We start from the raw sequence: 15915 nt of genomic DNA on the forward strand, positions 1-15915 counted from the left end.
TATTTAACATGTTTGACTTGAAGAATTACAATATAACTAGTTCATACAATGGAGTTCACAGTAGTCAGTAACATAAACTTAACCCAATGTTGTGTTCGCTGTGGTACTACAAAACTGTAAGAACCAGCATGCAAAGCAACCTAACAGGACAATCATGACTTTCCTAAAATCAGTCACAAGCTATTATAACAGAAAAGGAGATTTTACTTCACGGTGACAACAAACCTTGATTACTGCATGTAAGCAACATTTAAACACACTGAGATTCGTGTTGAAGTGGAATAATTTAAACTTAATTTGGATGATCTTGGAGCCTATTTTTCCTCCCACTTTTAGATAAGTTGGCCTATTTAAACTCGAATCCAGTCTTGTTGAGGACTTACAGTTGTATAATTCAACTAACTCATCCATAATCCTTTTTTCCCCCATAATCCTTTGCGATCACTTTATCTTGACACGGAAGCAGTCTAACAGAATACCAGACCTTTAATGCCAAAGGTTTGAGGAAGACAAGCTCCACCACTCACTTCTACGGGCAGTTTAATGATTTAATATCCTGTAAAAATGAGATGTTCCACTCATCAGTGTCCAGAAATCACCTTGTAGTTTGCTTATAGTTTTGACTCACACACAAGTTGTAGCTTTTGCAGTTTATGTTCAATATAGTCAAGAAGGGTGGATCCCCTTTTTGTATCCCTCCCTCTCTATCCAATTATCTATCTATCAATGTACTTCTTTTCCTATCCTCTTCACTGTCTAGAGACAGTTGAGTGATATTTCTTGCTTCTGACCCTCCATTCAGCAGATGAGCAGGTACACATGTAAGTTAGTGTCCATCTTCTTTTTTATTTTGCTTTTTTTTTTTTTTTAATCCCAGGCCTACATTTCCTCATTCCTCTGCCCTTTATAAATGCTAAAGGTTTTTATTGATCTTCGATGAACCCCCTCTGACTTCAGCCTGATCCTCGAGAGCGAAGCTTTTCATGAAACACTGCACTTTTAGCATCCCACATGCTCCAAGGTCAATACAATTCTGCAGATTTGAAAGGGATGAGTGCAAGAAGGAGTTTTTTTCAGTGTTCAATGAGATTTCCTTTTTAAGATGCACTTCTTTTGAAAACGCTGTTGCTGTAATGATGCAGTGCCTCTGTTTTCTGTTGTCTTTCTAGTCTACCAAAGTACAAGACCCATAGTTTTATTATGATCTGGCAATGTCCATGTCAGTCACCTTAATTTTCTTTGGTACAGAAGTAGCTTTCACAGTTACTTTTGGGCTCATGCTCATTATCTTGCTGCAGTTTGAATCTTTCTCTGGAAAGATGCAAACAGAAGAGAGAGCATGTCTGTTTTATCAGCATGGAGTTGAGGAAGTACAGCTGTAGCTAAAGAAGCCCAGACACTGGTTTTGATCAACTGCATTCTCATTTCCAGTCTTGTTAGCTACCTGACATGCCAAAAATGTCCAACTATGATTAAGAGGAAAGCAAAGGTTCTATGAATAGATGCCAATATGTGTCTGAAAACTGACATAAAATGGTGTTAAAATGGCAATAAAATTGTGTTAGATGTTTCTAAAACAATGGCAGGTCAACACTAAAATAATCTCCTTGACATGCTTACATTGCCAACTTTCATAACTATCTAGTCATACCTTTATACTTCCTTAACATGTTATAATTCAAGATCTAGAAATCTTTACCTAGTTCTTAACATTGAATTTATCCCTTTCTACTGTCTACTGCAGTGCACATACATAAAGGCTCTCGTCTAGTCTAAGCGTACGTCAGGAGAGTATATTTGCAAATCATCAATGTCAGTGGACATTAGTGAGTCATCCAAAACAATGTCACTCATTGAATAATAAATAAATGCATCATAAAATTCAATATTTATGGTATTACCAAGTTTGCCTCAGTGAAAAACAGGAAAACAAAATTATAGAGAGATATGTTTTAATAATTGATTCATTGTATGAATGTAAAAGAATATGATCCAATAGATAGTTTCTTTTAAATAGATAAATGTGAATGAAATGAAACCAAATTAAATTCAATATAAAGAAAGCATTACTGTACATGTCTATGGAAATATAATACTGTACATGAACAAATTGCATCAAAGGGTTAAAGATTAAATCTTAAAACAATTAACTTTTAATCTCACTGAGGGCATTCTAGTGTCAGCTTAACCAACCCCTTACCCTGGTAACCTTTTAACTAAATAAACTTAAGACTCTACTAAACTACTACTACTACTTTGCATTTAAAGCTGTTCTCACAGGACAATTATGACTCCAAATAATCTGAGAAGTATTGTAGGGAAATAGTTTGGCTTTTTCACTGCAAATGGTGAAAAATTTTGTGAAAGTTAGGGCTGTTTGCTGTTTGTTAGTCTGTGTAAAGCTGTTGTCTTACTTACTTAACAAACACAACAAACCTGCAAACTAACCTGATATAACCGCTTGAATAAAGTCAACTGGACTTCTATTTATTGGTTTCACCTCTCACCTGAAAGGTAAAGAAATGGAAAGAGTCTACATCAGACTGACTTTTACTTGTTGGAGAGAGCTCAGAGAAGAAACAGGAGACAAATTAGTCATAGTTAGGGGTTGCTTCTGTGAGAAAATCTGTCATATTTCAGTAGTGAGGTCACATCCTACACACACCTTAATGTTGTTGCGTCAAATTAAAAACAGGGATTCAGCTGTAACTCGGTGTTCCACTCTGAATGTCCAGTATGTGTCTGTCAGCTGGCTTAGAACAGCCCTGAATAGTCTTAGCCGTGAAACTAGGATAGTGAAGGCCAAGACATGCAGATTGACAGATACTTTCGTCTGTCTGTTGCATATTTTACACACATAACTCCGTTTTCAGGAGCCTTGTGGATCTGTCGCTTGACACAACAAGTGGAATAATACAGTGTCAATTGAGCAGTATAGCTGACACAACCAGCAAATTCAAGAAGAAGGGGAACGGTGGGGAACAGATGAAGGTGACTACAAGGACAACAACTGTGGAGAGGGTGGGAGCTCTTGGACAAAGACTGTTAATGCGGTGTGTGTGTTGGAGAGTTGCTAACTATGTTTTAGTTGTGCATTGTAGCCACCAGCCAGTGTGCGATAACTCATCTTTTAACAATAAAAGATGCATGGAAGTATGACGAGCGATGACATATGATGGTGTAACGAATGTGTATAAAACTGCCTTTAAATTGCAAACATGTAGTTTTAATGCCCTGCCCAGGGCTCTGCAATGCTCATAAATAAAAGAGGCCATTTTTACCTTTTTTTTTTTACCACTTTTCCTACGGATTAAAGATAACTTACAGCTGTCACGATGTGGAGTTTGTGTTGTCTTTTAAGTTCCGGCAGACATGATGCAGGAAGTATTGTTCCTGCACCTTGTCTGCCTCCTGCCTCACTCTCCTGTAATTGGATCCCCATACTTCCAAGAACCGTGACAACAGCTGCAAAACCAAAGCTGATGGATAAGCCAGTATCAATGGCAATGAACGTAAATGAATCTGTCCCTGCAGAATTTCTCAGTTGACCTCTAGAACCAATAAAGAAGGGCTGAAGAGAGACTTAAAAGCTGAGCCGAATGTTGTTAAGTAACCAGAGTCTTGTCCACAGTGAGCCACATCACTGCCGAAACCCAAACAGAAAGCGAGTCATTAGAAAAGGTTGTGTTAAACAGCAAACCAGCATCTATTCAGGTGATATAGTTCAGCCTGAATTATGATCATCTTTTATCCATAAACAACTGGTGTTATAGCCTTAAAACCCAGCCAGGAAATGAAAAAACTGGTTTAGGAAAATTAGTGTATCAAACTTGCATCCCAGGGCTGAAAGTGGTGCACATAATCACCCCTCCTCTTACCTCCTTAAGATGACTTCTATAAGAATATATTCGTTCCATCATTTATTATTTATTTACAATATTTAAAGTTTTAAGAGAGTTAATGAGTCCTCACAACACCCAACAAGAACCACTATTACTCTCCACATCTCCCAGAAGAGAGAGTCCTAGAATAATCTCTTCAAAAGGAAAAATAGATTAGACCAAAATAAATAGATAAATGGACGTTTCCAGAGCAAATGCTGCAATGCACCATGACTACATTTGCATTCTTCACAGATTGAGAACAAAGACAGATAAAATCTATGTAACATTGTCTGAGGAGTGGAAAGTGTGAATCACTCAGAAGTGGATGAAACTGTCTGCTATTTTGTGGAAAAAAAGTCATTTTTTTAACAGTGCTGACTTCAGGTCCTCCATTGGTTGGAGGATAAATAGAAGGAAGCCTTCGAAAACCTTAGTATTGTTTGCTGTACTGTCTCTATCTGTACCAGCCTGACAGTGGATCATGTAAAAGAAGCCTTCACAACATCGATCATATTTCGATGTTAAATAGATTTCTTAAGAGTTGCTTTATCTGGACTCATTTGACCATCTGCTGCAGTGACCCCAGAGCATCGCCACAAAGCAGACATGTTTTGTCAAAAGTGTATTTTATTGATCCCAACCTTATGCCACAAATGTATCAGTGTCAGTGTGGACTCAGATTCTCTGTGTTCGAGGGCTGAAATAGCCTCACATTGCGCACCTTCTCCTATAAACCCATCTCCCATGGGTTCTTTTTTTATATGGAGCTGAGCTCTTATCCCCCCACCCCACCACCACTGTCCTCTGATGGCCTGCATGTGACTCTGGTCTCCGGCTCTGTGCATTTTAGCAGATCACTTTATTTGGCAGATCAAGTTGCTTCAAAATGCTCATGAGTATCTGTTTACAGCTTTATTTTTCACAGCTTTATTGTTGAACAGTTGGGTAAGCTCGGCGTGTTTCAGAGGGCTTTACATTGATTCAGTGGGAAAGCATGGAAAAGGATTCACTGATACACAAACAGATTTGCAACTGGAAACAGCGTGTCTTCCCACAGTGCAGCCACTGCAGAAAGGGGAGGATGCTCCAAGCATTCATCAATCCTGCATCTCACCACCATCCTACTCACTCTGTCTTTTGTTTCATTTCTCTTTTAATCCAACTCTCAGGATTACTTTCCACACTATCTTTAGAGAAATCTCGTCTCGCTCAACCACACCCACACAAACACAAATGGACTCAGTCTCTTCTGCACACACACACACACACACACACACACACACAGAGCTACAAGCATATATTCAGACAAGCCCAGACACACACTTACATATGCAGGCGCACGCTTATTCAGCTAATGTCTTTGGCTGCCTGCGCCTGTGGTTAATAACTGTGTTTGTTCTCCTCTGCAGATGCCGGCTCAGGATCAGGAGACGATGGTAAGATTTCTCACCTCATCCTCCTCCACCATCTCCTCTGCTGTAACTTCACATAAGCTGCTTTTTAATATCTGCTCTGCGCCCGCCGCCTTCCGTCGCCGAAACTCTATTTCTCAGTGTTAAGCAGAGGCAGTAAAATGTTTGCTACTTTGAAAATATGTTAAACAAACTAAAACACAATATCAGGTAATGATTTTTATAAATGTTTGACTTTAGAAAAGTAATGCTTCCTGTGCAAAAGTACTGAGCCACCAGATACCTGAAAGTTGCAGCGGTTTGACGACAGTGCAAACATGAATGTAAAGCTAACAGCAGTGGGGGGCCCAGAGCTATGATGAGGTGTGGGGGTTAAAACAAAACATGGACACATTTTTGTGAAAGTACTTATGAGAAAATGATGATGAATCAACAACAGGTAACAACCCAAAAGAAGAAAAAAAACAACTAATGTGACATGACATGTCTTGTCCTGTTCTCGACCAGCACAGTGATGCGTAACGAAGGGAGACCGCGGTGTGTCATGTGTCTCAAAACATTAGTATGCAACAGAATGATGTGAATAAAGTTGCGGTGCCCTTCTGGAGATGTGTCATCACCCAGAACCCTGGAAAAGCCTGTTAATTCAGACATTTACTACTAACGGTTGTGAGTACAGAAGCAGGATTGCATGGTGGTGTGGTGAAGTCGAACAGTATGGTCACCAGTTTGTGGGAAGTGTAGCCGAGGTGGGATGCTGACTTTATTGTTGTCCATGAAAAGTGGGGGTGGGATGTTGGGAATCACTGGAATGGAAGACAAAAACAGTTCGTACACCTCAGACATTTTAACACTCTGGGGACGCCGGCATCGTCGGCGATGCCAGGGACCATGTTGTGTTTAATCGAGCATAGCTGTCGAACCATAAAAGATAGAAACTTTTTTTTTTTTCCCTCTTAACCGGGAGACTCCGGGCTTTCAGACGGTAGTTCCGGCATCACTGTAGCCCATTTATAAATGATACAGTGTTGTGTCAAAATAGGTGTTCCAATCAGAGCCTTTGTCTTTGGCACATGACACATGTTTGTCCAATCAGAGCTGATGATGCCTCAGGAAACGCCTCCAAACAGTGTCAGTCACTCTGCATCGATGTCATTAGCAGTCGGATAGCTGCCTTCTGTATTTACAAGGCCGGTAAATTATGAAAACAACAGCTTTTACGCACGCGTACCATGCGTAATTGCTCAAACAAACATTTGCATTACTCAAGTAGTTTATTTAAACATAAACGACACGACGGCGTCGTAACAGATGTATAACTTGGTAACAGATACAGTGTGTGCAGCTGACAGTGATTTCAGAAAGCTGCGGCGCTTCAGTCCCCTTCAGTACCTTTAGTCATGCTGTGTAGTTATAATACTCTTTATTTCAAGCAAAGGAGCTTCATTTACATAGCAGTTTATGATATTTCAGTTCGAATTAAAAAAAAACAAAACAACGTATAGGACATTATAGGGCATTGAAAGGTGGTGTTTGTTAGCATTTAAACTAAAAAAAAGTCGGGTTTATTTCTCTAAAATACCCTTGGTCCCCAGAGGGTTAAAGGAAACATTTGGGACTCGTCAGAGTCTAAACCTGCTTTCTTGCCATTGTTTTTGCTCATTTTCAGGCTTCTTGATGGAGTTTGCTCAGCTTTTCCTTGGATGTTGGCTGCTTTTTGTTCTGTTCTCTGTCTGGATGATCCCACACTGCTGCAGTAGTGTTGCGGTCCAGGCTCTGGGGAGGATTCATCCCTTCATCAGACCTGTTGCCGCTGATTTTCAGTTTGGACTTTGTGTCATGCGGCATACCTCAGCCTTTTCTGTTTCCCTTCCTTAAGAATTGCTTCCATGGAAACCATTTTTAATGAGGCTTCAGTGAATAAAAGATGGTTTAACTGAGGGCACAGATGCACCTCTCAGGTTCTGCGTCCAGGTTTGGTGGATTCCTTTTTCTTAAGAGCATCAATTTTAGACACAGCTCATCTGCTGTAGACAGCTTTTTAGGCCTGGCACTTCCTATGACTGTTTCTCTTTCGTCCTCCACTTATGCAGTTTTTGTTTTTCATGGACTCACTGCTCACCACGCAGAGAAATGCCAAGTTTTCAGCTAATAGCCCTTTGGGAATCACCATGTTAATGTAAAAATACTACTTCCTATCTGTCAAGCTGTGTTATCTGGCATCTAGAATTTTTTCTTTTCCATTTTGCTCCCAGTCTTCCGGACTTGCAATCTTTTAAAGTGGTTTCAGGCTACGGCCCCCAACAAAAGCATTTTCCCTTGTTTCCAGTCCTCGTTTCTGATCATTTTCTGTCCAATGCACCATTTTGGTCAGTCAATAATGCATAAGAAAAGACAAGTAACACAACTTAAGAATAGGTGTTGTGTTGACAAATTACAGATGATTTAGCAAAACAAAAAAAAAACAACCACATTTTAATGGAAAATACATGAAGAAATGGAAGATATATTAAGATGTTTGCACTACTCATGTAAATAAAAAAGCATGCAAATAAATGTTGATTTTGCTCCATATGACAGATGTGTAAAGAGGCAACACATTTACCATAGCAACCCTTTGATCATAGTGCATAAGTCTCAGAGTGCTGTTTGCTGTCTGATTATGCTGCCACGTGGCCTTTTTTCTCCACATACAGAAAGAGAGGAAACAGCTTTTCAGCTTCTGAACTTGTCAAGCAATGAAAGTGCTTCCTCTTCCTGCTATAAATGCATGTACCAGCTGCAGAATATACAGAGAGGTGGATGACATGGCTTTAGTGCATCCCATAACCTGTTTATATGGTAAAACAGCAGGAAGTGAGTGTGTGTAAAAATGAAACAAAAAGAAAAGCATTGCATTACAAAACTGGACTTTCTACTCATGGCTGCATTGAATTAAGATGTTTGGAGGAAAATAATAGCCACAGAATATTATTTAAAGTTGTGCTATGACATTATGGACTTAAAATGTTTTGAAGTGTCAGTCAGTAGATTTCCTTGTGCAACGTTAAATGTGGAAAACCAGAAACCATGCAGACAAAAAAATAACAAAGCATGCTTCAGGTGATTGTCAGAAAATATTAGTTTTGTCAACCACTTGCATGAAAATAATATTAATGACAAAATTTAGGCAGTATCTTTGGTTTTGTTGCCAAATCTGAGGAATTTTTGACTCCCATCCAAACCCTTCTTTGGCCCTTCCCTTCACTTCCAAAGGTAATTTTCCTTTTTCCTTCAGAGGTTACTGATTTGAGCTAAGCAAATGGTCATCAAAGTCCATTCAGGAGATAGATGACCACTATTCTCTGCTTCCTGAAAGAAAAGAGACCTCTGCTAAACAGAGAGGTAGGGATGAGTCGCAGGACCAGCGGGGAGAACGATTTGGTGCCAACAGGAAATGAAATTATGTTTGACACTTTCCATTTTCCTCCAGTGGATGTCCACTACATTTTTCTCCTCCTCAGGGTTTTTTTTCCACTTAGGGAAGCTACTTTTTGAATTACAACCCCTTAGCAACATACCCACCTAACAGTGATCTTGTGGTGACACCATGCAGCCCAACTTTATTTGCCTCAAACCAGTCAAAGCCAAAGTGAATCACTTTTCTTTTGTCCAGAGTTGCTTTGCTAGTGAATGTCTCTCACTTTAGCGTTACCGACAAAGACTCCTGGAGCTCTCTTTCTTGGTCTCTCTCTTCCTCTGGAGAGTCGTAGAATAAAATGCGTGTGCACACGCTGTGAAATGTCTCTCAATGCGCTGTCCGGTGTGAGGACGAACTTTGTCCTCTTTAGCTTTCTCATTTAAAATCGTACAAGTGTTGCAGTTTCCCCTCTCACCCTGCTGAATGAAGGCTGTTTTCCCAGCATGTGTGTCTTGACGTGTGCGTATGTGGACAGCTTTGCAACTGATAAACAGCTGACTGAAGGCAAGCGTTGGGAAGGAGTGACGAGTGTGTGAAAGCTGATTGCGTGAAGACGGAGAAGGCTTATAACTGTGTTGTTCTTGTGCACTTTTCCGTGCCGCTAATCACATAAAAACTCAAGCTGATGATTAACACGTCTTCCAGCTAAGACTCAGATTTGCTGCCTAATTGACTAACGAGACCCGGTTCTGACATCAGCGCACATTCGTATATTTACGCCAGCCTTTCTCAATCCTTCTGTTCAGCTCCTTCATTAACAAGCAAGCATGGAGCTTTATCAAGCATGTATGACAGAGAAAGATTGAAAAAGAGATTACCCCCCCACCCTTCCCAAAAAAAAGGGGGAAAAAAAGCAGCAGAGGCGGATGAATGAACGGAAATGAAACTGGTGCTAGGTCAACCAGAGAAAAGGAAGGAATGAGAAGCAGGGGGTGGGTCTGGAGGGTGGACAAAGAAACAGCCCGAGGAAAGTCGCAAAATAGATAACAGAGGAGAGGAAGCAGAGGACTTCTTAAGCAGAGATGGAGGGAGAGAGGCAGGAGAGAGGGAGAGCAGACTGAATAATGCATTTTTCATATACATATCCACTGAACACAATGTTCAGAACATGACAGTAGGCATACAATAAACTCTCGTGGTGTGCTCAGACATAGATTATACAAGCCGACATGAGCATTACCATCACGCTTTGTTTGTAAAGCCATCTATGCTGTGTGTAACTGAGTGTTCTGGTGTGTAGAGAATCATACGTCCTGGGGCTGTTTTTCAGCATTCGGCTGTGAGATTCAGCTGAATGGCATAAAACTGTAGAGAATCAGAGCTTTTACAGCGTCTCTCTTCCGTTAACACTGTCTTTGCCTCACTGGTACAGCGCTATACCAGCAGAGATCAATAATCTGCCCCAAAATTGGGATGGAAAAAGTCATTCAGCGATGAATAATGATAAGATGACATTTTTTATTGATGCAGTGCTTTGTTGTTGTTGTTGTTACTTTAGAACGGTTGTTTGTGTTGGATTGACCTCAGATGAGGACTTAATATGTTGCTCACTACACTTTGCACTTCATCACTATTATTTCAGATGCTATCTACAGGGTCTAGCAAATGTCTGATGAGGTGTCAGACCAGGAAGAGGGTGACACATGTAAGGGACCTTTTAAACAAAGGATTTTCTTTAGACTTTAAAAAATAATTAACTTATATTACTATAAAAGAATGCCATAAAATGCAGAAAGTAAAGCAAAATCATACAAAACAGGCAATGATCATTTTTAATTGTCCATTTTGGATGGTCTAGTGTTGTATCTCTTTAAGCACTGTTACATAAACACACATCATTGACTTCCTGTGAGGCAGATCAAATAAGTTTTATCGACATTTCTTCAAAATGATTCGTCTTTTGAAACTTGCACAGTCATCACATCAGGTGGCGTTATGGCTTCTACAGTTTATTTTTGTTTGTTTGTGTCATTGTTAACTCAGTGCAACAAACTTACTGTTTAACTTTAATGCTAACTGTGTCTGTTATCTGCTTGAAAAAGCAGACTTCATCCCATTTCAGTGTTTATCCAGTTGTTAAATTACACAGTAAATAAGATTACGATGTAATTCAGGTCTGTCTGCAGCAGGTAAGTCTTTATCTCAAAATCAATTTCTCTAATATAAAGATGCAAAATAAGCACACAGTCAGCTCTGATCTGCCTGATCCAAATAATAATCTGATCATTTTCTCTGCATACAGTGAGAAAATGTGTTACTTTTATATCAGCTATTGCAGATTTCATCTTGTTTGAGACTTGTAATTATAGAATTTGGTAATGTTAATACATCATGCATGTTCATGTGAATATTAAATTGGCTGTACTCTCACCTCCTATTATACGAAGCAAACAGATATGTAAGACATATAGAAAGTCTTTAATCACTCGAGCCTTTTTCTAGGATCAATGAGAAATATAACAGATTAAAGCTAATCTTTATAGGACAGATCTATGACGAATGTACAAACGACCCCCTATATAGTTCCCTATGTAGTGGTCACCCCATTTTGTAGGGGTGTCCAAATGCCCAGAGTGAAAAAAAAAGTAGTGCACTCAAAATGACCCACATTCCATCTTGAAAAGTAGTGAGCATCGATGGTCACTTGACGGGTCAATATAGACCACAATGCATTGCAGGCAGGAGCTCAAAGTGGCGCAGGTGGTATGCTGGTTAAAAAAAAAAAAAAAAAAAAAAAAAAAAATATATATATATATATATATATATATATATATATCGATATCATTCACTTATTATCCTTATTTATTGAATAGATATACAACAAAAAAGAATCATGATATAAGAAAAACAAAATTCACATAAATTTGGATTAGATTTGGAACGTTATGTGGTGGTTGCCATGGTGACGGTTGCCACGGTGACAGTAATTGGTAAATAGGCTTGTGCTTATATACTGCTATTCCAGTCATGCTGAGCACTCAAAGTGCTTTACACTACATGTCAGTCACCCATTCACACACACTCATACCCCGGTAGGCACAGAGTTCAGCGGTTAAAAGTTAACCGCTCTTCGAGTGGGCAGTAGTCATGTGATTTCCGACGAGGAGAAAATAGCCAGCTCCATGTCCGAACTGCCAACAGAATGAGTTCACTAGTGGGCTATATAGTAGAGCGTTATGTGGTAAATCAGGGTTTAGGGAATAGTGTGGATTTTCGGACACAGCCTGTTTAAATTAAGCTAACAAGTTAGCATTTAGCAGCTTTTTAAACTATTTAGAAGCTGCCCTGGCACATTTATGTGACATTTTGTTGTTTCTTCTGTTCTTTTTCACTCATCTAGTGGTGAATAATGGATTGGACTTGGGTGTATGACTTCCACTGTACTGACAAAGCTGTGGCTCTTAGCTAACTGACTCAACTGCTTAACATTAAGCTATGTCATGTGTCTGCCTGAAAAGTGGATACAAGGCAAAATGGGAAAAGATGAATTCTTATTTGAGCAAACACATGAGCTGAGAGAATGCTCATGAACGAAGCAGCTGCTGCTCTGCTACAGCCGTCTTTAGACCAGCAATGTCGAAGCATTTAGTGAGGATACCTTCTGGGACAAAAACACTTTGAATTTTACTGCATTTAAATAACATTTTGTAGAGTCAGCCCCACCTGAAAAGTCTGGCCATCAGTTGACAACATAGTGTAATAAGTCATATGTAAGTAGTAAAATTTGTCCATTAGCTTATCATTACTAATTTAGGACCACTTTACCCCAGTTTTTCCATTATTTTATTAGCTGCAAGCTAGCCTACTCAGCAGCTGATGAGGTGAGCAAGGCATACTTAACCTATCCATCATTTCTCTTAAAATACAGAATCTAAGTTTATTAAATGTCACTAGACAGAAAAGTTCATTTTAGTGTAGTTTTTGTATAAATCACAGACTCTTCCCACCTTCTGTATTAAATACAAACAGTAAAGTGTGAGCACAGTGTGAAGGATCCCTTTATACGCTCTGTACTCCTTTCTATAATCTAACCATGTTGGCCGTACACCTTGACAAGTTGATGGATGATTGTGCCGCAGTCTGACTTGTCTCAATTTCTGTAGTTATTGTATTTCTCAACAGCAATCAGATGAGCTCTGCTGTTTTCATGCTTATAACAAGCTGAGTTCATGTGTTTCCATCCATTTTGCTTCCCTGTCTTATATCAGTAAATAAAATAAGCTGTTGCCAGCAACATGGGATCAGCCTCACAGATACAGCGTTTGTTCGCCATCATCTTCTTCTAAACAACCTCTGAAAACTTAACAGTAAGAGGAAGGTTTTTTTTTTTTTTGTTTTGTTTTTTTTTGTTTATTTAAAGAAGCCATCGTGTATATGGACTGGTCTAGGTCTTCCAAGCCCGCTATGCCAACATCAGAATCAGCACAAGACATTTTACAACGTCCCCTTATTTACTGACCACAAGCTATGTTAAAATGCACAAACAGCATGTTAAAATGAAGTATATCCTTTGTCACGGTGGTGTGGAGGTGTAAATCCAAAATCCAGAGGCCAGAGCCAGGGATGCAGAAAAAATATGTTTTTAATCCCAAAAAACTAAACTGAAGGCAAATTACCATGGAGACGCAACAACATGAAGCTAACAAAAGCACAAGAAGCTAACAAATTGAACCAGCAACTGAGAACTTAAACCAAGAGGTATAAATACACGAAGGAAATAACTAGGAACAGATTAAATTAATAAAATGATCAAAGCAGGTGAGCTAATTAACAGGAAACTAGAGATGAGGGAACTGAACATGGAAACCTACAAAATAAAACAGGAAACCAGAACTAAACAGTGTAAAGCCAAATACAGATGACAGAATCCTAAAGTTATTAGTTTTTATTTTGGCATTAATCCTCAGGGCAAGAGTTGGGTTGTGTGCGTGTGTTGGTAACGTGTGTGTGTGTGTGTGTGTGTGTGTGTGTGTGTGTGTGTGTGTGTGTGTGTGTGTGTGTGTGTGTGTGTGTATTTTTAAGTGTGAAACTTTTTTTTTAAGTTTTTTAATGTTAAGCCCTTTGATATGCTTTTGTATGAAAAGTTTGGTTTGATTTGATTTAAAAAAGAAACAAGATTTACAAACTATGACATCCTTACTGTTTCTTAAGGAATTAAAGCCTGGATCAACTGAAGGTTTGCATGTACAAATCTGATCATCAGTAAGCACATGGATAAAAAGCAGACATTTTGACATTTAGCTGCTGTAGTGTGTTCATGTATATGTTACTGGAATCAGCAGTGATCATGGAGAAGCAATGGGAAGGAATATAAGTCAGTTTCCAAAAAATCTAAACAGGAATAACATCCCAACAAGTTCACTCCAGTGTCAACCTGTGTAAAACTAAGAGCAACATCTCATGCCTTGCTTATACCACAATGTTTCCATGGAAAATGCTAAACTTTTTCCTTTGCACATTTGAAAAAAAAAATTGCATTTCCACGACAATGTCAACCCTCTCCATGTCAGGAAAACACAGGTAGGACCAGAAACAATGTCGTGCAAATGCAAGGCCTTTAGTGGGCTTTAAAACTTTGACGACACATGTTCTCAAAAACAAAACACAACAGTGGCATTCCATGGTAACTGTGTCTGCTGCATGTAATCTCTGTATCTTTGCTAACGGCATAAATGTTCTACCACTTTTTGCTTCACTGGACCACATATATTAAAAAAATGCAGCTGCACACACATGGCAGGGGGTCTGACATTGTTGTTCCTTACATGGGTTAAAGAGGGTCTGAGTGTGCAAGTGCAAGACAATGTGAAGGGCATAAATGAACGAACAAACAAACAAACGATTGAACAAACAAACAAATGAATGAATGAATTATGCCTTTATTCGTCTCACTGTGAAGAAATTCCAACACCACCACCACCCAAAGATTCAGATTCCAGATTACACGGACAGGATTCACCTTGTGTTGCAAGAAAAGATCACTGTACAGCAGGGCTACTCAATTAGATATTCAGGTGGGCCAGATTTTTAAAATAAAAAAATGATCAGGGCCAATAAATAAAGTAAGGGAAAATAAACCAGTAAAAATAAATAAATACATTTTGGAAAAATAAGTAGTTTATTAATATTTCTATTTTAATTTCAGTCCCACATGACAAGGGCAAATGCACAAAATAAAATGAAGAAAATTCCAGTCAGAAACTATTTTTCTCTTAACTTTTAACATAAAAAGGTCACATCAAACTAAACCTCTCGATGTGGTGCCTCCTCACATTATAATCTTTACACACCGCCACACACTCCTTGCATATTAAACTCATCAGTTTGGTGCTCGGATGTGACGGCAAAATAAACCAATACTTATCAGTCCGGGCGGGGTTAAATCTGCGGTTTGTATTGTCAATTTTGCATTTTGGGACAGAGAGCGACATGGTTGCTTCAAAACACAACAACACGTGCTGTGGTTAATATTGCTATTCAACCAAGTGTTGCATTCATGGTCTGTACAATTGTAGGATTGTAGGCTACTTAATCAGCATAGGAATGACTGAACGTTCTTGATTAATATCTTTATTCTTTTACATGAGCTGGGCCATATAGAAGGTGGTTCTGGGCCGCATGTGGCCCGCGGGCCTCCATTTGAAGAGTCCTGCTATAGAGGCTGTTTATACACCCACAGCTCTAAAACCGTGTAAACAAGAGGCCAGAAAGCAACAAATCTTTTCCGCTTTACTGTCTCAGTGTTTTAGTGTGAACGGGGCCTCAGACTTTACTGGCTTCATTTAACATGTTAAATTCTACGACAGTAGAATTAGAATAAGTCTGAACCTGTATGACTTTTGTTAGAAGGTGTCAGGGAGGGAGGGTCCTCTCTCTAAACAGAAGCACTGTTTAGGTTTGCAAAGTCACATTTGAACAAACCACAGGACTTCTAATAAAAATGGTCAAACAAAACCAAGGTGGACATGTTTGGAAAACCAGATGAGAAACATGATGGTGGAGAGATGATCATTTTTCCATCGTTGAGCTGACCACAAACTCCTGTCTATACCGATGTACTCTAGTCAGGCCGTGTGTCCGACAGCTGAAGCTTGGCTGGAACTGGGTCAGGCATTAAGACAATGATCCCAAACACAGCAGGATCTCTTCACCTGAATGG

General features: G+C 39.3%; 1 protein-coding gene across 1 annotated transcript in view; it reads left to right on the forward strand.

Annotated features, from left to right (window-relative positions):
- Positions 1-15915, forward strand: part of LOC306766327 (tomoregulin-2-like) — a gene marked incomplete at both ends in the record, with an annotated part of 156224 nt that overhangs the window by 74540 nt on the left and 65769 nt on the right. The window contains one exon of the mRNA XM_079254019.1: positions 5294-5320. Within this exon, the coding sequence (XP_079110145.1) occupies positions 5294-5320 (27 nt within the window). The remainder of the gene's footprint in view (positions 1-5293; positions 5321-15915) is intronic.

This window comes from Telmatherina bonti, assembly GCF_933228915.1.
Source record: "Telmatherina bonti genome assembly, chromosome: 15".
Taxonomy (NCBI): Eukaryota; Metazoa; Chordata; class Actinopteri; order Atheriniformes; family Telmatherinidae; genus Telmatherina; species Telmatherina bonti.